General features: G+C 36.2%; 1 protein-coding gene across 2 annotated transcripts in view; it reads right to left on the bottom strand.

The window, feature by feature from the left end:
- The window catches only part of KCTD5 (potassium channel tetramerization domain containing 5), a 100,925-nt gene that overhangs the window by 17,398 nt on the left and 60,057 nt on the right, over positions 1 to 23,470 (bottom strand). Inside the window, exons 2-6 of one of the 2 annotated variants that reach the window (XM_031945669.1) lie at positions 21,240 to 21,348; positions 17,565 to 17,656; positions 11,019 to 11,114; positions 9,120 to 9,236; positions 5,201 to 5,326 (exon numbers count right to left, since the gene is read on the bottom strand). In XM_031945669.1, coding sequence (XP_031801529.1) covers positions 5,201 to 5,326; positions 9,120 to 9,236; positions 11,019 to 11,114; positions 17,565 to 17,656; positions 21,240 to 21,348 — 540 coding nt within the window. The remainder of the gene's footprint in view (positions 1 to 5,200; positions 5,327 to 9,119; positions 9,237 to 11,018; positions 11,115 to 17,564; positions 17,657 to 21,239; positions 21,349 to 23,470) is intronic. The other variant, XM_012543191.3, reaches the window with a different exon arrangement.

The following is a 23,470-nucleotide window of genomic DNA, read 5'->3' on the forward strand; positions in this document are numbered from 1 at the left end:
AATGTTGTTCCAATATACCTGGCCTCTCCCAAATTCCAGCCACATATTGTCTGCTCCAAGTTAAATATCCTCAGGAATTTCAATAATCTTGTCATATTCTCCCCACCATCCTGGCTACTCCCAACCCCGTTACATTCCAGTTTGTCAATGTTTTTTCCTAAAATGACCCATAACTGAATATAATTCTCCAGATATAGTTTGTCCATGGCATTTCCCTTAATATAGCTCAAAATCATATAGCTGATTTACTTTGAGCCTACATAAAACCTACTTAGTTCACTAAAATTTCCAATTCTTTACATGAACACCTAGATACAGCTTCCCAAACAATATCTTAATAGCTGATTTTTAAGCTAATGTGTAGAACTTTACATTTATCTTTATTAAATGGCATCTAATAGGATTCAGTCCCTTGTTCCAAACTGCTGAGTTCTCTTTGGATCCTGCCATTCAATGCAGTAGCTAAATCTCCCATCTTTATGTCACCCACACATTATATCAGCATGCCATTTAGGCTTTCACTCATGTGATTAATAAAAATGTTGAATAAAATAAAGTCAAAGAGAGAACCCTATAACATAACATTAGAAATCTCAATGCCAGCTACTACATAACCAGTGTTATTTAGTGCCAAAATAGACTATGTACTTCCAACAAGTCTTTACAGTCAGAAAGACACACTTAGATTAGTTCACTACACAGGATCTACGATCAGTCAGGGAATTTTAGGGAACAACAGTGACACAGGAGAACTACAATTGAACAAACATACCAGCAGCACTAGCTAAAGGAGAAGTTTGAGTTAAGGGTGAGATATTTCTGGGACATCAAAAGGTGAGGCATTTGAAGGAATTTCTAGGGTAGCTAAAGCTCACCATTACATTTAAACTTAATCTGAGTCATTCATATCGTAATCCGTCTCCTCATCTTCACTCTGGTTCAGCATGCACCATGCAGCAAGTACAGAGAAGGGATTAGTGGATGGAGAGAGGGGAAAAAAAGACAGCAAAGTTTAGTTAATAGCCAAGATATAAGAATACAATTACTCAACATATATAAAGTGGATTTTTTTTTTGTTATTTGAAAGCTGGTGTGGAGAAGTAGTGCCCAAGGGACATTTCACAATTTGTAACAAAGAGTTAGCTGAAAAATGAAGGAAAGTGAAAATATTTTAATAGGAAAAATCCTTCAGTTTTCCATCTTGTACAGAACAACTAAATTACCTCTGGAAGCCTTAGGGAACACCAGTCTATTCATAAGGGTTATCTGTACACAAAACCCCATAACTTTGTCATACAGCAAAAATAAAAATTATACATGCCCAGAATACAGAAAAGTTTTGTGGTTACAGGGTCTACTCCTATAACCCACCTTTTAAAAAATAAATAAATAAAAATCAAATTTCAAACACACTAAAACATCTTAGTCAACTAGGACAAGATAGCTAGTTCTCTTTCGGCTAAGCCAAGTCAGACAAGATCACAACTGTCTTTGTCCCGATTTCTTTTATACATTTTACAAAAATGTATTTTCTCGACATTAGTCTTCTCTCAAAAGGAATTTAACTCGCCACTTTCCTTCATAATTCAAGGAGACAAAGAAAATATTTTGTCAAATTAAAACAGAAAGGTTCATCAGATGCAACTGTTTACATACCAACATGAGGAAAGAAGAATTAAATCAGGAGCAAACAACTTTTTACATTAACAAAGAAGCAAGGAAGCAAATAAATGTATTTCAAAACACTACGTAGATTTTTGAGGTGTAGTCTTTTCTCAATTCTCCATTTGTCCAAAATAATGTCAAAAAAAAAAAAAAATCCACTTTCCTGTCTGAGCTAGCCCTGATTATGAATTAGCAAGTTTTCCTAAGCCCTAGAATGTGACTGTTGTGGCTGATGCCCTAATTGAGCAGAGGCTCTGCTCACAAAGCTTAGATATTTTTGGTTTGAGAGTTATTTTTTTAATGGCATACAAGGGAACATAGGTCACACCTGGGGCCTCCTAACAAGTGCTCCCATCCATTTCCCAGTTGAGAAGCCACCTAAACCGCGCGCGCGCGCGCGCGTGTGTGTGTGTGTGTGTGTGTGTGTGTCTCTGTGTTGGGGGTTGGACCATGGACATATTTTAAACTACCTAGTAACTCCAGGAATATAGTACTAATTCAATAATGGAACGGCCTCATTATTAAACTGATCAATATGGTTGTTAAGGTTGATTATCTTTGTGATGTCACAAAATGTCACAAAAACTATCTTTGTGAACCAGTTTTTGTGACATTTTGCCTGTTTTTTAATAGTATTAGTACAAATATAGGCTGCACTTTCCCCCTTAATTAGTATGTGTAAAATTGTGTGACTCATAAGTATAATTTTTATATCAATGGACATTTTACTTTTCAAAATACTTTCAGGATTATGGTCTAAATAGAGATCTGTACAGGAATAAAGATGATTGCTAGCTTATATCTCTTCTTTCATTTTTTATACTAAATAGAAAGATTCAGAATTCAAATCAAGTATCAACTCAAATATCCTGATCTTTTTAGCTCATGCCATTTTCATGTTCCTTAAAATCTCTTTCCCTTTCTAGCCTTCTAGAGTAAAATTCTTCCACAAAAGTTCCTCTGTCTATCTCAATCCAAAATTTTATCTCAAATCTCTAAATCACCTTTGTATTTATTAACTATATCAAATATTCTGGCATGTCAATCAATGTATTGAATTATTGCTTGTTTGACATGTGCAAGACATCTGTTTATCAAGATGAAGTTCCTTGTATCAGCTACAGTTAATTCTATACACCCAACTGTTAAATGAACACTTGTTGATTCACTTCAGAATCAAATGTATTCTCTGTGTATTTGGTCAAATGGAAAATTTCTATTTTTCCATCTTAATTTCATAATTCTTTATAAGAAATATGATACAGCCTCATTCTAGACTCCGAGCTGTAAGATAATCCCCAAAATTTAGGTTACCAATTCCAACTCCCAGTCCACTGAATGAGTAATACATTTAAGAAATAGGTGGTTATTCAGTCTCTAACTTGAATACCTCTATAGTTACCGGGGGGGGGGGGTGGGGGGGGGGGGGGGGGGGGGGGGGGGGGGGCGCCCTCACTGGAGCTACCTGTGAGGCAGGGCATACCATTTTTAGAGAGCTATAATTATATAAATTGAAATTTGCAGAGGATTACAGGGAAGGGCAGACACTTAAAATAACTACCTATTTACAACAGGTAGTACTCACAAAACCATAAGCATATGCTAATGATATACGTTAAGGTTCTATGGGCAACAAACTACCAAGCTCTTATACGTTAAGGGTAGCTTGAAAAGTCTGCCAACTGGGGCACTTAGGTGGAGAAGTAGATACAGCACCAGCCTTGAAGTCAGGAGGACCTGAGTTCAAATCTGATTTCAGACATTTAACACTTCCTGGCTGTGTGACCCTGGGCAAGTCACTTAAATCCTAATTGCCTCACCCCCCCCCCCCCAAAAAAAAAAAAAAAGATACAGTGAAAATTCTACCAACCATTCTGATGATTTTCAGGGGCAAAAGAGGAAATCAGCCCCTAAGGTAAAACATTTCTGATACTATTTAGAAAAATATACCCTGTATTTCCATACTGCCATACATTCTCACTGATTTGAGATTTGCTCACAGAAACTAAAAGGCATCCTTCCCAAGTGAGAAAGAATTGCAAAGCTCTTATATAACACCTGCCTACCTAGATAAATAAGTAAATTTGGAAGATTACATTTCCAGAGGTAACTGAAACAAGTTTTAAAAAGGGTGTATATCAAAAGATATTGGATAAGTAGTTAGGCTTGGAAGGCAGAAGCTAAATGAGCATGTGACCTGTGATCAGGAATTTTGGATTTAAGGTCCAGTTTTGCTAGTAACCAGGGATATAACCCAAGCTAAAACATTTCCTTTTCTTAGCCCTCAATTCCCTTATCTATACAACAGATAGACTACTACTTGCACTATTTCACTGATCTATTGTGAGTATCAAACAGGTAATGAACAAAAATCAGTATGTAAATCCAAGTTGTTACAACTAGCATGAACAGATAAGAACGTTATCAGATGCTTTGGAGAAGTGAACAGAAGTGTTTTAGGAAAATTGCCATTTTGTAAATAATGTGACAATTTATATGGCAGTGGAAAAAGGCACAATAGACTGGAAAGGCTGGCAACTAAACACTGACAGGATGAAATAAAGCTAATAAAATATGAAAAAGAGTTTTAAATAAGTACTTTATGAAAAGCATTCCTCTGTAATGGATAGAGAGCTGACCATCAATGTCGGAAGACTTGAGTCCATGTCCCATAAATGACACATTCTAGCTGTGTGAGCCCAGGCAAGTCATTTAGAGCATCTCTCAATGTTCTAAGTAGCTCCCCTAAAGGAAAAGCTGCAGAGAAGGGGTAACCTGAATTTTGAGAGGGAATTCCCTCTCTCAAGGCAATCACATGTCCTCATCCCTAAGTTTTACAGTCCATCATCACAGTTACAACTTATATGCTTCCCCCAAAAAAACTTTGGTAGGATATAAACATAATGTTAATGAAAGATGGGAATAGGCACTAGGGGTGGGGAAGAATCCAACTTGAGCACTTTTGTTTACTTCAAGACCTTCAGAGATCTGTGATTACACAAGTGAGCAGTGCATCTTCTTTCCATAAGATACAGACCAAAAGTCCTCCCCATGTGGCCTTTATGAATTGCTATGGACCCCCAAAATTCATTCTTAGTGGCCCACCTTCTGGTAAGGAGCCTCTCCATGTTTAACAAGGTTGATGCTGAGAGAACAGATGCCCAGTTGCTAGCACCTGACTGAAGAGTATTCCTTCAAGACTGCACATGTTTAACCTACATCAGATTGCTTGCTGTCTTGGGGAGGAGGGAGGAAAAGGAGGAGAAAAATTTGGAACACAAGGTTTTGCAAAGATGAATACTGAAAACAATCTTCACACATATTTGGAAAAATAAAATACTATTAAAAAATTAATCTTCTTTCAAGAATTATGGTATACATCCACAATACATTCACATCAAAATGGAAAATCAAAGTAACACATCAATAGAAACAGCAGTAGCAGTAATAAGGCTGAACGTTCCTGAGGTCATTCCCAAGAAATTTTTCCTGGCCTTCAATGTCCCTTTTCCCTCCCTCTTTCACAATAACCTACCTTTGCCTTTTCGCTGGGTTCACTGGTTGTGCCATAAGAGGTATTATGCAACTCCTTGGAGACAACACAAAGAAATTCAGCTTGGTCTTCATTTCCATAGTTATAAGATGAACCAATACTGACCAGCTAAAAGAAGATAAACAGTGGGTGATAAATCAATAGAAAAATAATTTCTTCCTTTTCCCTTCACCTACCATTGACCATCTTAATGGCCTCTGCCCCAAGGAAAAAAACCCAAAGCTGAACCATAATCCTTAGAGACTTCTACTACTGTGGTCAAAATGACTTCCAGGGTAAGATCTAATTCTCAAATGTAGTGAGTAGTCCTATCAATTAATCAATACTCTCAAGAAACCAGATAACAATTTATCTAAAATCTACTTCTCAAAGTAAATAGAGTATTCAAGGAGAAAGAACGCTTTTGAGAAGATATTTTTAATGAATTCATGAAAAACAACTTCTTGAAGTACACACACACACACACACACACACACACACAAACAAATTCCCCCTTCACAGGGCCACATCGTTTATTTTTAACGTGTCAAGACATGCTCTTTACCGCAATGGAACATTCAGGTTATAATTATCTCAATTTTTCTAATTGGACCAGGAGGAGACCATTCAACACCACAAGGGAGATTGGGAAGGAAGGACAATAAGGATGGGGGAATAAAAGCAATGAGAGAATGTTTTAAGTAATCCAGCCATTCAGCAATCAAGTCTAGGGTAGCAACAAAACCACACCTCTAAGCAAGCCAATGCCATCCAAGCAATAAACCCAGGAGAAGGCTGCTCCAAAACATGAAAGTTATACAAACAAGTTAGTAATAGAATTGTTCTATTTGTTCTTCTTGGCAAAGCATTACTCCAAAACTGAGTTTTCTAGCCCTAAGGACGAGAAAATAGAGAGGGGAAATCACAGAATGGTTTATCCAAGGATTCAAAGAATAAGTTGTATTAAGTTACGTTATACCACCAGTGTGTGCCTTCACTGAGAATCCATGAGGTACAGTGTTGGTAAAATAAGGAGCAGGCAGTCAGGAGCCCAGGATCAAGGCTTAGTTCTGCCATGGTAAAATATGGCCACGAGCACAGTGGGCCTTCAACTTCTGGATCTCAATTTCCTCTACCAATAAAATAAAATTGGATAACATAATTTCCTTTTAGTTTTAACATTTTGTGATTTTGTGAAGCTACAATGAATCTTTGGCTCAGAGGTAGAATGAGGAACATTAGAGTAGAAAATATCTCCACACTGAAAACTAATTTTCCCATATTTTCTTCTAAGGCATTAGGAAACAAATCTGAGCCCCATAAAAATGGGGAGCTGTTTGCACTGGAAGTCCATATCAATCCATCAGACAACTTGTAAACTCCTTGACAGCAGGAGCTATGCTGCTTCATTTTGATACCCCCAGTTTTTAGCACTCACAGTAGGTATATCATAAATATATATTCAATTAAGCTGAATTTATGTTCAGGAGCAGAAAAAAACTCAGATGAGAAAAAACAACAAATGGAAGGGTAAGTCAGACCTTAAACCTGAGTTTGTGGTTTTCCCAATAAGCCCTGAGAATACTGGCCTTAAGTCAGTCAATACAGGTCATAAGTTACCTCCCTGTCATGGGGACCCAAAGAGAAAGGAAGGTATTACTTCAGTGAAATTTACTTCTGAAGGCAAAGGATAAGCATAGATTTTACCCTGAAACTAAAGGTGTGTCCTTGCATTAGCTTTAGAAAAAATTTGGACTAAGTCCATTTCACAGATAAAAATAAGCCTCATCAAATGATGAAAAATGTATATTAAACTTGAAGCAAGAGTCAATGGCACATTTGCTCTGCTCCAGAGTGGGCTAAAAAGGCCAGCTACTCTAGGATAATACATTATATTTGCATTAGGCACATGCTAAGTGGCCTAGAAGATGGGCAGCCTGTACAAAACACTTGCCAATTCTGAAAGTGATCGTGATACAGGAAAACTTCAGAATATCAGAGACTAAAACCAATACTTCAATGGCAGTAAATCCATATTTTTATAAAGGAGAAGAAACAAAAATTGGGTAGAAGAATATGAAACTGTTGAACTCTCCATTACACTGGGAATGTGTGAAAAGAGAGTGAGACAAGAAGTGGGAAGAACAGGTAGGGAGAAAATTTTGAGTGAGCTCTCCTTTCATTTGAGGGAACTGAAGTTAACATCTTGGCCAAGTTCATAAACAACTATTTTAGTGCTGGCCTTTGTGCTCCTCAAAAAACCACCTAATGATCTGCTGCTGCTTCTCAAAAAGGAGAGAATAGCAAGGGTAGCTGCTGCCCGACTAGGAGCAGAGAAGATGAACAGCAAGGAGGTCTGGGTGCAGAAGGGCCTTGCCATATTGAACCAGCCACATAACCATCACATTCTCAGAGTTAGAAGGGACCTCAGTGAAGCATGAATCTATCCCCGACAGGGAGGCATCCAGTTTTTGCTTGAATTCCTCTAGGAATAAAGAGCTCCTTAACTCCTGTTTTCCTACCCCACCTGAGGCAGCCCATTATACTGCTCAACAATAAGGATGGTTAAGAAGCTCCCCGTACACCAAGCTAAAAATCTCTCTCCCCACAACCCCAGTTGTGAGGATTATGCATTCTAAGATTTAAAAAAAAATCAGATTAAATCTACTCCAAATGAAGCCCTACACTGGAGAACACAGATGTTCTCAAATAAAGGAAGGGAGGAAAAATTTATCTATAACCAATTTTATTATATTAGAATGTCAGGAATCAAGATACCTGGGTCTTTTATGCATGTGAGGAAATTATATCCATTCTATAGGCCTTAATTTCCTCTGCTATAGAAAGGATTTGATTTAGTTAATCTGCAACAACCAGCTCTACTATGCTAAGATTCTTTATTCTAGTCTATGAAGGTATCAGCTTATAAGAGATGAGACAATTATTATTCCCTCAATCCCAGAATAGGTCCAGAGGGGTCCAGAAAAATGGCCCCACATTGCCTTAAATTCCAGTTCCATAGATGGCACTTCAATCTGAAAGTCTTAACTCTATCTCCAGGAATTAAAACATTTCCAACTAAACCAATTATATTTTTTCTAAATAAACTATACTGGACTATACTGGAAGGGAACTGAAGAAGGAAAATGAAGAAGAGTTAGGAAAAACCTATATAAAAAGGACTCTGCCTTGGAATTTCTAAGATTAAAAACAATCTATTTTCCCCAAAGTAAAGAAAGATACTTCAAGTAATGAAGATAATTCTTCCTCCAGCTCATGCCAAAAATCACGACAGCCAAACTGAGTAGGCAGCACAGTGAGAAATGCAGCATCAATGCTCAGACTCATAGCTGTCTGACCCAATTCAGAGAAACTGATTTGGCATTCACATAATTCTGTCTTTAGAGAGAACTTCTCTGGGTAAAAAATCTGTTTGTATTTTGATATCAGATGACTTATACATGACTGTTGACTACTGAGATAGCCAGAGAATTCAGCAAAAATAGTCTCTCAATAGCCCAGAATCAAAAAGATAATAAATAAAAAATCATGGAAACTGCAGGTACAAAATTCCAGACAGTTTTCAACATGGTTCAAAATAAAGTCATAGTCTGAAAAGAAACACAATTAGGTTTTAAATAACATGAAGAACTTAGATTCTTAAGACTTTCATTCTCTATAAGGGCTTTTCTTTTTCTTTATAAGATAACCATTTGTAGGGAATAGTTAAATGCCATGGACTAAAGGAAAGTGATAAGAAGCCAATCACAACAGAACCAGCTATGCACCTAAGAAGGAAGCTATGTGACCTGGAAGCAGCAAAAAAAAAAAAAAAAAAAAAAGTTATTTTTCAATGCAAGGCATTCATTCATGCAGGTTGTGGCAAGATGAGTTTGATAGGGGGTGGAATGGTGGGACACACCTCACTGCAGCATTTCTGGAAACGTGTCTCTTCCCCTCTCACTTCCCGAGACACTATCAGCAGAAACTCTGACTGGTGGTGCCGGCCATAGCCAAAGGCAGGACCTATACTGACAAGCTGCAACAACCAATCAGAGCAAAACACAAACAGAAATCTTGGTGACGCTACAGCATTCAATGTCCCCTGTGTCACAAAAGGTGTTGTCAACCTCTGTGACCCACATCCTGTTCCATGGTCTTGAACATGCAAAATTTCCCAGCACCAGTATTCCAATTGTATTTCAGTGTGTGCAAACTCTTTGTACATAAGTACATGGGAAGATAATAAAAAAATTAAGTTCTATTTGTCTTTGCCCCACTTCACAAGTTTGATTTTAATGGTAAATCAGAGCACTCAACAAATATGATCAATTATTTCAAATGACTTGGGGGTAAGTAATCCCTTAACTAGGAAAGATGCTGTGGGAAACCAACAACTTTCTTCTTTCTTCCTGGGCTAGTAATGAAAGCAAGAAAACATAGCCTGCAGGAATTGTAATAATACAGGATCAAATTACTACAAGACTAAAAAGAGTATGTAAAAGAAATTATCAACAGGATAGTCTTCATAAATATCCCAAATACACCACTTCCCACCATACTGTAACCTCCCTGGGGAAGATAATTCCATCCTCACTACTATGGGTGCCTACTTCAGTGTCTTCTTTATTATTGGCATTCAATAAATAGATAGAGTTTAAGTGAAAGATGGGGCCATTGAGAGGTGGAAATCAAGGTTATGATTTTACGCCTATACAACTAATAACTCTCAGAAGGGAAAAACACTTAAAATTGAGCATCTTGGTTTCTCTATATAAAAAATGGAAAGAGAAATTACAGAATCATAAAAAAATTGCAATGTCAAAAGCAACAAGTAGCATAAAGGTAAAGAAAAATTACTAAAAATTATACAAACGATAAGGGAAATAATGACAAGTTACAGTCTGATGCATGGAAACAAACTAAAGGGAAAGAAGGAAAGGAAAAAAGAGACTATAGAGCTGGAATATAATAAACAATTTATAGAAATTCTTTTTAGCAAAACAAATAAAAGGGGAAGAAATAGTACATGGTGACTTATTTGGCAAATTAATTTCAGTAATAAAGAAGACAGCAAAATATTTAGTGACAAGTGACAAGAAAGTAAAGACAAAGAAGGACCATTTTTGTCTTATACCAATGATATAAAAGAATGAAAGAAAACCAAAGGAAAAAACCATTCCCCCTACTCCCACAGCTGAGTTAACCAAAAATCAGCAGACTGTTCCCTTTGAAGGAAAGGTAGAAGGAAAAGTAAGGGAAAGAGGAGAGGCAGAAAAAAGAAGGGGGGGGGGAGGGGAGAGGAGAAGAGAGATCAACTAGGGAAGAAGCCATTCCCATTAAAAAGGCATTACTAGGAATGGAGTAGATTATGGAGAAGCAGGGTGAACACAAATGCTTTGAAATTAGCACATTAAGAAAGGAATTTACAAAGATTCTACACCAACAAAAGAGGATGAGAGTGCTCTAAATTGAAAGGCAGCATTTCCCTCCCATTTCTGATTTCTTTGGCTGATTCAATTGAGAAAGGCAATAAGTGTTTTGTTTTGTTTTAATGCTCTATTTGCTGGCTCAAAGCACTTGAACCTTAAGATATACCTTAATTCCAGGAATCATTAAAGTAGTAATGAGGTTGGCAGAGGTGGAATATTCCATTACCACTCCTTTGAGCCACTAACCATTAAAACATAATACCTCTATAATTGGAGTTTTTAAAAGTTTATAGTACAAAACAGTATTAAAGATCACTGAAACCATTCCAATTATGTTGCATTAATAAAAAGAAAAAACAACCTCCAATCTCCCCAACATTCCTCTTTACCTGCTCAAACTTCCAGCCATCAGACATGGTTGAAACCATTTGAGTGAGTTCTTCCTCTTGACACTGAAGCACTCTGTAGACATGCTTTACTGGCACCTATCAAAGAAAAATGTCATGTATTCAAAAAACATGCATATCCCACAATCATCAATACGCATCATTTCTTTCACCAGGAATCTGCAAACAACAAAGGTCAGGCAATAAATATTTAAATTCAGATTACCTTGGTATCTTGTTACCCTGGTAAAATACAAAGCTGAAGTTAAAGAGTAAAAGGAATGTATTCACAAGACAGAAGAAATATTAGTGATGGTGGCATTTCTTTCTACTCTTTTTATTTTTCTTTTCAAAATATTTCTTCCCAGTCATTTCAAAATAAAAAGACAAATGATCTCAAAATTCACAGGGCTCCTGCAGTTGGAAATTATCACATATGCACTCAAGTTTATTTCAGTTCCATGTTGGAATCCTAGTGTCAACTCAACTTGAAACAAGGTGAAAACTCAAGGGTGATGTCAGAATCCTGGTGTTAACGCAATAGAATTGATACAGTGCTTATTGGTTCACACCTTAGAGCGAATCCTTACAAGGTGATCCTCTGGGCTAACTGGGTTATATTGAGGAGCACAATAGTTTCACGTATCAGAAAAATAACCCTTTGAATGGCAGTAGAGAATTCAATTATTAAGACTTATAAAAATGTTCAAAATGTGCCGTCTCCTCCATTTGAATTTCTTGAGAACAATGCTGAGCAAAGCAATCTTCACATAGTAGGTGCTTAATAAATGCTTCATTCGTCCAATGTAATATTAGCAATCAATATACTTTATTCTTACCATTTTAAAAATGTCAAATCTCAGGGAATTACAGACACATTGATCCTTTCCTATGTTCTAATATAGCCTTTTATTTTTTTAAAGGCACAAAGTATGAAAAACCCTTTTTTTATGAATTAGTTTTTCTTAACAACTATGCGCTCCAAGTAAAAGCATAATTCAAAGTATAATGACTACTAGTTCCTATAGAAATGCATTCCTCTTTGTGAAGCCAGGCCAGGAGAATCTGGTTCTTATTAGTGGAAAATGCCATAACCAAGAAATCTGTCCTCCAATCTTTCCCCATGCTGTGGATTCCTATTGAAAATCATAGTAAAAGAATGGAATGAACAAAACTAGCCCTATCTAGTGAGAAGGGCTCATTGACTTTCTATATTTATTCCATTAAGGACCCTTATGGACCAATAATTAAAATCACCTGCTTCAAAGTATCACAGCTGCTCAAATAAGGAGCCCAACCTGGCAGCTGCTTAAAATTGAGGGACTCACGATAGTTGTTGCTATGTGTAAGTACCTGCAGTCTAGCTTCTCATTTTCACTGATTCTTGTTTTGAAGTCCTATCTAATTACAGTACAAATGAGTTCTTTTAATGTGTAAGAAAGTGAATGAGGAAGAAAAAGGGGAGAAAAAACCTAGATGAGCTTAGCTCAAGTAATTAGAAATAATGAAGATGGTTTACTTTTGAAAGTGAATTTATCTTTAAAAAAGTGGGAGAACAGGAAAAAGATAAAAAATGAAAACTAGTGGAACTAGTACAAAATTATATACTCGTTACCTCATATATATTCATATGAATGTATATCTTAAAAAATAAGCAAATACTTTTACAAGCACAGCATTCTGAAGGAAAGGGAAAGTGAAGAAGATTCTGCGACTGACAATTAATCCCGATATTGCTTTTATGATGATATCAAGTGAGTTAGATTTCTAGAGCATCTTTTTTCCAAACAGTTCATAGGTGATTTCCAATTTACCAATGGATATGTGAAATGCTCATTTCTAATCCAGAAACTCAGGAAACATCTTATAGAAACAATACTATGAAGTTTTCCAGATCAGTCCACAAAAGTCTTATCATCCATAATGCAACTGCGTTATAAGATGAACAGAATGTTATCCTGGGGAAATAATTTTTTTTTTTTAACTGACAATGCCAATACTACAGCTACCACCATCTTTTTACACCCTTCCTAACCTGTAATAAGAATTCTTCCCCCTCCCTTCCTCCATACTAACTATGGTGCTCTCCAGAATCCCGTGAAGGAAATTCTGGTGGTCAGAGAGGAAGACCTATTGCTTCCAGGATGAAATAAGATCCATAGGGAAGGGAAAAGAAAAAGAACATCATAAGGAAGGACAATCAAGAAGAGTTCTCGGTTTTGCTGAATATGACAGAGGCAGAAAAAGGACAGAAGCCAGAGATGACTGAGGTACCCATGAGGTGGGTGGGGGGTACGTTTTCCAAAAGCTAAGCTTTCTGACAGATTAAAAGCTCTCAAAGGAGAAAGAATGGGGACTTTCAAAGCAAACAAGATACAATGCTGCAAAAATGTGTGGGAAGAAAAATTAGAGATAAGGTGGCAGCACCCATTCATCTACAGGGATTTTGGATTATACTGAATTTTCTCAAGTAGAGTAAACTTCAGACTTGGTAGAAAATGTATTATACTAAGATTCCAAAGATCTGGTTTCTAGTTCTGATTTCAATGCAGACTTGTGAAACCTTAGGCACATTGCTTCTCCTGTGCAGACTTGAGTTTCCTCTTCTGTCAAATGAAAAAGCTGGAGGATCCCAAAGATTCCTTCCAGTTCTAATTGCTGGATTTTCCTACAAATATTTAAATACTATGAAAGTGAAAGGTAGGCAGCACACAGAATAAGAAATAAGAAATAAACTAAAGAGTGGATATAAAAATAAAAAGAAGAGATAGAGAAAATGGACACATTTGGAGGGCTAAAACATAAAAATGAGTTCATGTCCACAGAAATATAACAAAGCATCAAGTAAAATGAAAGGAACTGTCAGGAGATGTAAGTGAGAAACTGTCCTATCTCTTTTAGAGGGGGAAGTAAGAGAGTCTGACTTCGAAATTACAGGAAAACAAGAACCATTCTTGTTCTTTTAAAATCACAACAATATATTGTCCCTTAGAAACACAGTTCATGGGCTATGACATTTTCAAGAATGGTTAAAAAAAGCTTTCATCTAAGTGAGTAGTTTGATAATTATATATAGATATACTAGCAGCAGTATGAATGGAAAATCAGAGCCTACTTGAGAAGCAATGAAAGAGGTTTTGGTACTTCCTTTTTTAAAAAAAGATTCCAACTTTACCATAATAGTGGTGACTTCAAGGAAATAGCTGGCAGTCATTGCTGTGTTAAGGCCCTTGCTAATAGCAGAGCTGGAACTGGCTGGATGGAAAGGGATCAGCTGTGTTTTCAAGTGTAAAACTGTCTGGCTCAGGAACAAAGTCTAATGGTTTCAGTGCATTAGAAAATGCAGGGAAAGAACTTACCATAAAAACACACTTAATGAACAGTCAGTGAATCTTTACTAGTTTGGGTCAACGTGTATACCATGCCTCTGCTATGATCACCAAGAGCATTCCTAACAAAAGTAACCACACAAACTATGGCAGCTGTCTTCTACCACCCATAAGTCACTGTCTTCCTCACCTCCCCAAATCCTACCCTTAGATTAAGACACTTCAATATTCAAGCTGATGCTTCTTCAAAGACCCTAGTTCTCCACTTTCCTTTAATGCCATGGCCTATTCCTCCACTCCAGCTCAGCCATAGTGGAATGATCATACCCTACATTTCATCATCAAACAGAAGTGTTCCATTTCCATAATCAAAAATGTTGTCATTCCTCTACTTGATCCTAACCTAGAATACTCCATACTTCCCCCAAACATTCCTACTGTGACTTCCAGTCCTACTACCCAGTACCTTCTCAGGAATTATCCCTATCTTTACTTAATTATTCTCCTTTCCTAATTTCATTCCTACAGTTAATCAGTGGCCTACTGCCACTCACATTTTACTGAACCCTACCTACAACTTTCTTGCTGTTAAGACAGCTTAGCCATTCTGATCAATACAATGATTCATAATAATTCCAAAAGACTCATGATGAAAAATGCTGTCCATTCCAGAAAGAGAATTGATGACTAGATGGGGTCTCACTTTTTAACTTCCCTCCCGACATCCCTCTCTCTTCTGTCTCTCCACCTCCCCCTCCAAACAAGGTTAATGTGGAAATGTTTTGCATAATTTCATACATATAATGGATATATTTCTTATCTTCTCAATGGATGGGGGAGGATATGAAAAGAGAGAATTTTGAATCAAAATTTTTTAAATTATTGAAAAAGTCACAATTGAGTCAACTGTGTCTACTATAAATTGAAGCTCCTAACTCACCACTGATTCAAAATGTGTTGAGGGCATCACCATGCTTGTAGTCCTCCAGGTTCACAATCTTGACATGATTCTCAATACTTCACTCTACCCCACTCCGTAAACCCAATCAACTAGTTATTAAATCCTGCTACTTCTTTTGCTACTACTACTTCATGACTGCTATTTTTTATGTCACTTTTATGTACCATCCATCGTATCCCTTCCTCTACCCCAAGGGAGTCATCTCTTCTAATAAAAAATAAGAGAAAGAAAGAGTTGAGCAAAACTAATTAATTCTGACAGGGAAGGGAGTAGCAAGGTAGGAGGCAGGAGTGGGGATGGAGAAGTGAGGCAGAGAGGAGGAGATGGAAAAGATGCCTTCTCATAGCTCTTATTGAAACCAAAACTTGTTTATTATAATTTGACAGCACTCAATTTTGATTAGGTTTTGGTTTTCTTTCCATTTACACTGTTGTAGTCACTATGTTTGTGATTTCTTTTTACTTTATCTTGATGTTAGTTCATAAAGTTCTTCCCATGATTGTTTGTATTCACATTTGACATTCCTTACATGACAATAAAATTCTATTACATTCATGTACCACAATTTCTTTAGCCCTTCCCCAGTCAATGGGATTCTATTTTGTTTCTAGTTCTTTGCTATCAAAAATACTGGTGTAAATAGTGGCCTTCCATTATGTCACCCACCTCCTTGGGTAATACTGCCTATATTTCTGTCTCAAAAGGTATAGATACTTTTTTCAGTCATTTCTTTTTATAATTCTCAACTGTTTTGAAGAACAATTGGACCAATTCATAGCTCCATCAAAAAAAAAAAAAAAAAGGATTAGTATGGCTATCTTTCCATAACCCTTTCAATGCTAACAATTCCCATTTTTTACCACCCTTGTCAATTTGAAAACTGCAAAGTAAAACCTCAGGACTGTCTGGGAAATCTTGTCATTTTCATCTCCCCAAAAATCTTTTGATTCCATCTCTCTCATTATTTACATAGCTCATCTTCACTTCTCATCTGAACAGCTTCCTAATTGGTTTCCTTGTCTCCAGCCAAAGTGATTTTCCTTCAGCACAAGTCTGACTTCCTTACCCAACCTCTAATGGCTCCTTTCCACCTCTAGGATTAAATATAAACATCCTGGTCCAACCTTCCCTTCTATCCTCTTTACACATGACTACCCTTTCCTTCTGTTTGTTCCTCCACTGAGGCTACTCAGTGTCTCACTGGGCCTCTGCACTGCCTGTCTCGATGCCAAGAAGGCTTTGTCCTCATCTATGTCACAGAACCTTTTACTTCCTTCAAATAGTCTATAACTTCCTTCTACACAAAGCCTTTCCTGATCAACTGATAAGTACCCTTTCTCCTAAATGACCTGGTATTTGTTATGCACTTACAGTATCTTTCCTCATAGAGTGTTAACTTCTTGAAAGCCGAGTCTGCTTCATATTTGTCTTTGTATTTCCAGTGCTGGGGGAATTTAGAGGCAGCTGGGTGATGCAGGGGTTAGGCCTCAAACTCAAACTCAAATCCATCTTCAGACTCATACTGGCTGTGTGACTCTGGCTAACTCATTTAACTTCTGTTTTTATCTCTACTGTAAAAGAGAAATCATAATAACCCCCACCTCTCAGCACTGTTGTGAGAATTAAATGAGACAATATTTGTAAAGCCCTCAGCATTATGCCTGGCACACAGAAAACACTGTCAATAATAAATGACTATTCCCTTTCCTGCTCCTCCTCTTTCCAGTGCCTAACACAGAACCCAAATAAATAAATAAATAAATATATAATATAAAATAGCATATAAGTATATAAAAACAGACATTAAAATAAATCCCAGAGCACAAGAAAAATAATTGTAGGACATAGTATTTTTCTGCTATCCATCTAAATATGCAGGACATTCTTTTTTCCTATCAGTTTTACCACTTCTTTTTGTGAGGAATAGTTAAATGAAGAAAAGTGAAGCAAAGTGAAAATTTCCCTGGCCAAGCATCCATCACGTGACGTGTCCACATGTGAACTAGAAGGCTCTCCCCAAAGAAAGAGTGATGATGATATCACAAAGGGTTTGGTGAACTGGTTCTTCAGGGATTGTAATGACTGAAGAGAGAAAAGAAACATTTTAAAACTTGTACAACCACAATCCAAAAGCCTCACTGGAGAGGGCAGGACCTAAAGTAGGTATGCTCAAAACCATTGGAGAGAAGAAAAGAGTGAATCATATTGACTTCTTACCTCAGGAACACAAAGACAGATTAATTTAGTCAGCAGTCTCACCTGTGATGTTTTGCTGTCTCGCTCTCTAATTTTGTCCTTTACAAGTTTTATTAGTGAAGTGATGTTATAAAATTCAGCTTCTTCCAGCACCCCTAGTGTGAGATTTAAAAAAAAAAATTTTTTTTTTAGGAACTCTGTATAAAGTTTATAAATTGTTTCTAGAAAATAAAATGAACAGGCCTCTTGGAGGACATTCACAGTTGATATTTCTTTTAATAAGAATCAGTTTTCCTTTGAGGAAACAACTCTTCCCAACCCTCAAATTTTATTCTATTTGGAGTCTCTCTACCTTAAAGGAATCTTCAAACAAGTCTGAAAGTACTCCACAAAATAGACTATTCTCTTTGATGCAGAAGAAAAGGAGTTTCTTCTACTTCATCATAGAGAATAGCAAAACAATTAAATATACATTTTTTAGAATGCCCAGATGTTTGAGTAACAGGCAATCTAAACATCTGATTCAAGGCCAGATGGAGAAAATATTCAGAAATGCCTTTTCCAGAATTTCCTCATCAATATGAGAATAATAAAGCCTATCCTTCCTATTTTCTTGGGCTGTTGAATAGAATTTGATATTTAAATTGTAAAGCATGAAAGAAATTTGAACCCTCATCACTCTCAAGCTTCTTACTGCCAACATAAATAACACTAAATGGCATAATCCTCAATTCAACAACAGTTAAGACAGTTGTTAAGCACCTATTATATGCAGGGCACTGTTCTACATACTAGTAACACAGAGGGCTGCTATGAGGAGATTCAAACCACCTACCTCATAATACTGAAACAGTCTCAAGATTTGCGTCTTAACCTGTGATACTGTTACTAGAGGGAGCTCCCTCAACAGACAGAAATAGAGCAGCAAATCTAGAAGACTATCCAGGGAACTAAGAGGTTAAGTGATTTGTCCAGTATCACACATCAGTATGTTTCAGATTTGGGCTTATCCTGTTGTGGTAGATCTACTTTGTATAGAAAATTTTACAATTTTCAAACTTTTTCACTACAGTTTTCTCTTTTGTTTGTTATTTAGTTTCTGCAGGCAATGGGGGTTAACTGACTTGCCCAGGGTCACACAGATAGGAAATGTTAAGTATCTGAGGTCAGATTTGAACTCAGGTCCTCCTGATTCCAAGGCTAATGCTGTATCCACTGTGCCATCCAGTTGCCCCAACTACAGCTTTCACTTGACTTATGTATTTTGTTGGTGGGAATTTTTATCATTTATTTAAGGAAGAAGTTTTCCCACCCATCTTTCAGTTTAAAAAAGGAAAGCTAGATTTAACTTATTTAATAATATGCCCTAAATTGGTTCACATATAGGACACCCAGAAAAAGCCACTATAATTCCCAAATGAACGCATTAAACTAAAGTAAGTCTTTTGTTTAGAAAACATTCATTTCACAAAATGTCTTTAAGAGATCTTTACTTAGAAGAGATACTATAACATCAAAAGTTTCCCAAATTGAAGAACTATTACTAAAAATATCACAAAACTTTATAACTGGAAAGGTTTACCCTCCCAAAGAAATCTAATATATCTCTTGGGAAGTATCACTGCTGGGAAGAATAAATATAAAATAAACAGTATTGCAAGTTGTCTTTTTAAGGCTATCTCAATAGGAAGATTTAATTTGCACTCACAGATTCTGAAGTGATCACCTCAGAGACTGAATTACGAAGCTGGTCAGCAAAGGTTGGTACTGAGTTTGGTCTATGTATAAAGGATGTAGTTTCCAAAGCACTTATGGTTGTTGTTAACTAGTTTAAGGTAACAAATACATTATATAGGAAAGATCCTTGGACTTAAAAAAAGACCTGGCCAAGTCCTGACGCTACCATTACTTTGTGATTCTCAGTCTCAGTTTCTACATCTGTAAATGTCTAACTTTCTATTTCATAGGATTGTTGTAAAGATCAACAAGACAATTCACAGGTACAAGGTAAATGAAAAACACTTTACATTTTACAAGATGATATTCCCAACAGCAATGCAAATATTTTCCCCATCTTACAGATGAGGAACAGAGGTGAATTGACTTATTCAGGGTCACATACCCATTGACAAAAAGACTAGGGAGTCAGGTCTTCTGATCACTAATTTCTACTAAACCATGTTGTATTGTAATTTTAAGGCACTGTATGAAAACATAAGATTTTGCTGTTATTGTTATACAACTCACAAAAAAAAAAAATCAAACCCCCACTACACTGGAAAATTCTGTGGATGATTTATGGGAAAATACAGACAAGAATGACATAGAGTAAGTAGTTATAAGTAGGTATAAAGTGGCTGTGATCTTCATAAGTAAAGGAAATACAAAAAAAGTCATAGAACCAAAGTAATAAAACATTTACAAGAATAGTAATGATGATGACAACTGCTATTCATTAGTTAATTAAAGTTTGGAAAAATAAAGACCCGAAGGAAAAATACAAAGACACTATACATTAGTGTTTTATATACATTAGTATTTTATACAAGACTAGAATTTATTACTAAAGAGATAATCACTCAAAGAGAGAAAAAAAATACAATACATATGTGGAACAAGGAAATGTTAACAGGCTTGTTGTGCCAACAAGCTTTTTAGAGGCATAATTAGAAATGAACAACAAAGTTTGATAAATGTTAACTACTAGGAAGCAGTTCCAAGTATGAATCATATGGTAAAAAGAAAAAAAACAAGAAGGGGGGGAGGAGGAGAGCTTAAAAAAATGGGAAGAAGATAAGATGACACCTAATATATAAATGTATTGGCAAATATTTTAACTTCAATCATTAATTGCCTAATATGTGGAAAGCACTATGTAAAGCAAAGAGATATTCAAAGAGAAAAAACTTGAACCATCCTAAGATGTACCTGACACTATTTTTCCTAAGTTAAATAATGGTCCATTTAAATGAGATTTAAGACATCAGACTTACAAAGATAGTTTTGATTTATAATTTCTTTTTAGTGGTGGTATAAAATATTCATGCTATCATGAACATGTATTTTCTTTTGTCATTGAGGAGCATTTCTTTCAAAACAGTTGGGAAATAAAAGTCAAAGACAATATCTAATTAAAAGTGAGAGTGATTTGCAAAGTAGGAAGTCTTTGTTGTCTATTTTTATCCAAAAAAAATCCATGAAATGGCATAGGATCTCTCCCTTTCCAAACAAGCTTTTAAAACCACTACTTTTTAATAGGAACTGAAATGGTCCTAAACATTGAACTAACTCAGAAAGGTACTTTGGAAACCTGTATGAATGTGAGCTGTTATATTATCTGAAAAGTCATTCACTTGTTCAAAGCACTAAGATCCCAGATTCCATCTTAACTGTTATTTATATTTAAGAATAAAATGATCTCTACCACTAACGTTATGAACTTCAAATCAAAAAGCAAACTGAAACATCCTACCCACCATGAGTTCAGGCTAAGAAACTATCAGTACCACACTTTAAACCCTTGCAAGAAAAATTTCAATCTGGCATTATCAACTCATTCCAGTAGACAGTGAAGAATGCAGTCTGAGATATACATGCCTGGCCTAGTCTGAATGAACCTTCCCTTCCAGAAAGCAGTGTTAATTAGCATTTTTGTCTTAGAAACATTATGAAAATGACCCCAGGCACTGTGACCTTACTTCAGTAATGGAAATACAAAGCAGAAAGTGTTCAACTTACCCTCCTCAGCAAGGTCCTTATTAATGACCAATTTTCCATGTCTCAAATAATTCAGGACTGGCCCAAAATAGGTGGGATCTCTGTCTATTAAATAGGCACCTGTTTCATCCTACAATAAACAAAACATTGGTGAAATAAATTCCCATCAATTTAACAAACATTAAGGATCTATTATATGTACAGGTCTAGGTAAAAGATACAATATCAAAGTGGTCTGAACATGTGCCTGTTCACAAAGTTAATGGAAACACCAAGTTACTATTCTCTAGGCCAACCCATTCCTTAATGAAAGTTCAGTCTTCGTTTGAACTCTTCCGATTAGGAGGAACTTAATAATTATCTTGAAACAGCCCATTCCATTTTAGATAGTGCCAATTAATTGATATAAAGTTTGTCTCTGATACTATATTTTCATTCCCCAAACTTCAATCCATTGTGGCTACCCCAGGCTTCTGGGGGCAAAACTGAACAAACTGAATCGTCATCTACATGGCACACTAAAAATACTTGAACACCAAGTATTGCCCCAATAGTCAGTTTTTCTTCCTGTTAAATGGCCTTGGACCTTTAAACAGCATAGTGTCATGGCCCCTCTAAATACTAAACATCTAATTGGTATCATTCTTAAGATGTGGCCCCTGGAACAAAACACCATATTCAAAATGTAGTTTGACCAGAAAGACTATAGTCTTCCTTATGCTAGATACTCTGATGTAGCCTGTGATCACATTAGCTCTACTAGCTGCTTTGCAGACTGATAATTCAAAATGAACTTAGAAACAGTCCTAGAACTCTTCCATACACACTTGCTTACCCATGTCTTTCCCATCTTCTATTATGTATTTTTTTAAAATTAACTAATGCTGTCCAGTGTTACCCAGGAATTTAGACAGGCAGCATAGCAAAGAGACTACATAGCCAAAAAAGACTCCAGGTTCAAATCCTACTTCTAATAATGCCATTTGTGTAAATATGAGCAATTTCTTGGTAAACCTTTCAGTGTGGCAAACACTCTAATTGACAGGTAAGTTGCTGATCTTCATCAATAAAGGTAATTTTCCTTTCAGGAGCTCCCTATATTAATGAATCTATAAATCAGGACCAAAAGTATAAGAATTGAAAAGGATTATTTCCTTTGGCTAGCTCTCCATATTCACTGACTTAAGGCCCTTCATCATCCTGGTTGCCCTCCACTGGACACTCGCCAGCTTATCAATGTCTTCCTTAAACTGTAGCACCCAGAACTAAACACAATACTCCAGATGAAAGCTGATTGACTGATGGAATCAAAATACATTGAGAGCATCACCTTCCTATTCCTGGAAGTTATACCTCTCAATACAGCTAGGGAACACATTAACTCCTTTGGCTGTTACATAACACTTCAGACGTATTATTAAGCTTACAATCCATTAAAGTTTCCAGATCATTTTCAAAACAAATGTTCTCTAAACTTGTTGATTTTTTTCATATTCAAGTTTAAGACTTTATATTTACCCCTAATATTAGTCTTATTAGACTTAGGTCTTATTAGAGTCAACCTAATGTTCAAGTCTGTCAAGAACCTTTTGAATTTGTCATGCAGAATCATACTCAAATGTCTTCTATGTGCTATCCACTATGTGCTAAGCACTGGAAATAAAAAGAGGGGGATAGCAGACCCTTTGATTCAACAATGCTACTACTGGGTCTGTGTCCCAAAGAGATCATAAAGGAAGGAAAAGAACCCACACATAGAAAAATGTTTGTAGAAGCTCTAAGATAGAAGGCCTGGAAAGATTTACATGAACTAATGTTATGTAAAACAAGCAGAACCAGGAAAATATCGTACACAATAACAGCAACAATGTGTGATCAATTATGAGACTTGGTTCTTCTCAGCAATTCAGTACTCCAAGGCAATCCTAATAAAATTTGGATGGAAAACACCATCCATATCCAGAGAGAGAACAATGGAGAACTCAATGTAAATCAACACATGCTATATTCCTTTTTATTTTTCTTGGGGTTTTTTTCTTGTGATTTCCCCCTTTTGTTCTGATTTTTCTCTCCCAACATGATTCAAATAAAAAAATATATATAAAAAGAATGTATATGTACAACAACAACAAAAGTGTTTTACATGTAACTAGGGAAAACAAAAACAGAAAAATGAAAAAAGAAACAAAGAAATTAAAAAAAAATACTATGCTTTGATCCACATTTAGTCTCTTAGTTCTCTCTCTGAATGC

The sequence above is a fragment of the Sarcophilus harrisii genome, chromosome 1, assembly GCF_902635505.1.
Source record: "Sarcophilus harrisii chromosome 1, mSarHar1.11, whole genome shotgun sequence".
NCBI lineage: Eukaryota > Metazoa > Chordata > Mammalia > Dasyuromorphia > Dasyuridae > Sarcophilus > Sarcophilus harrisii.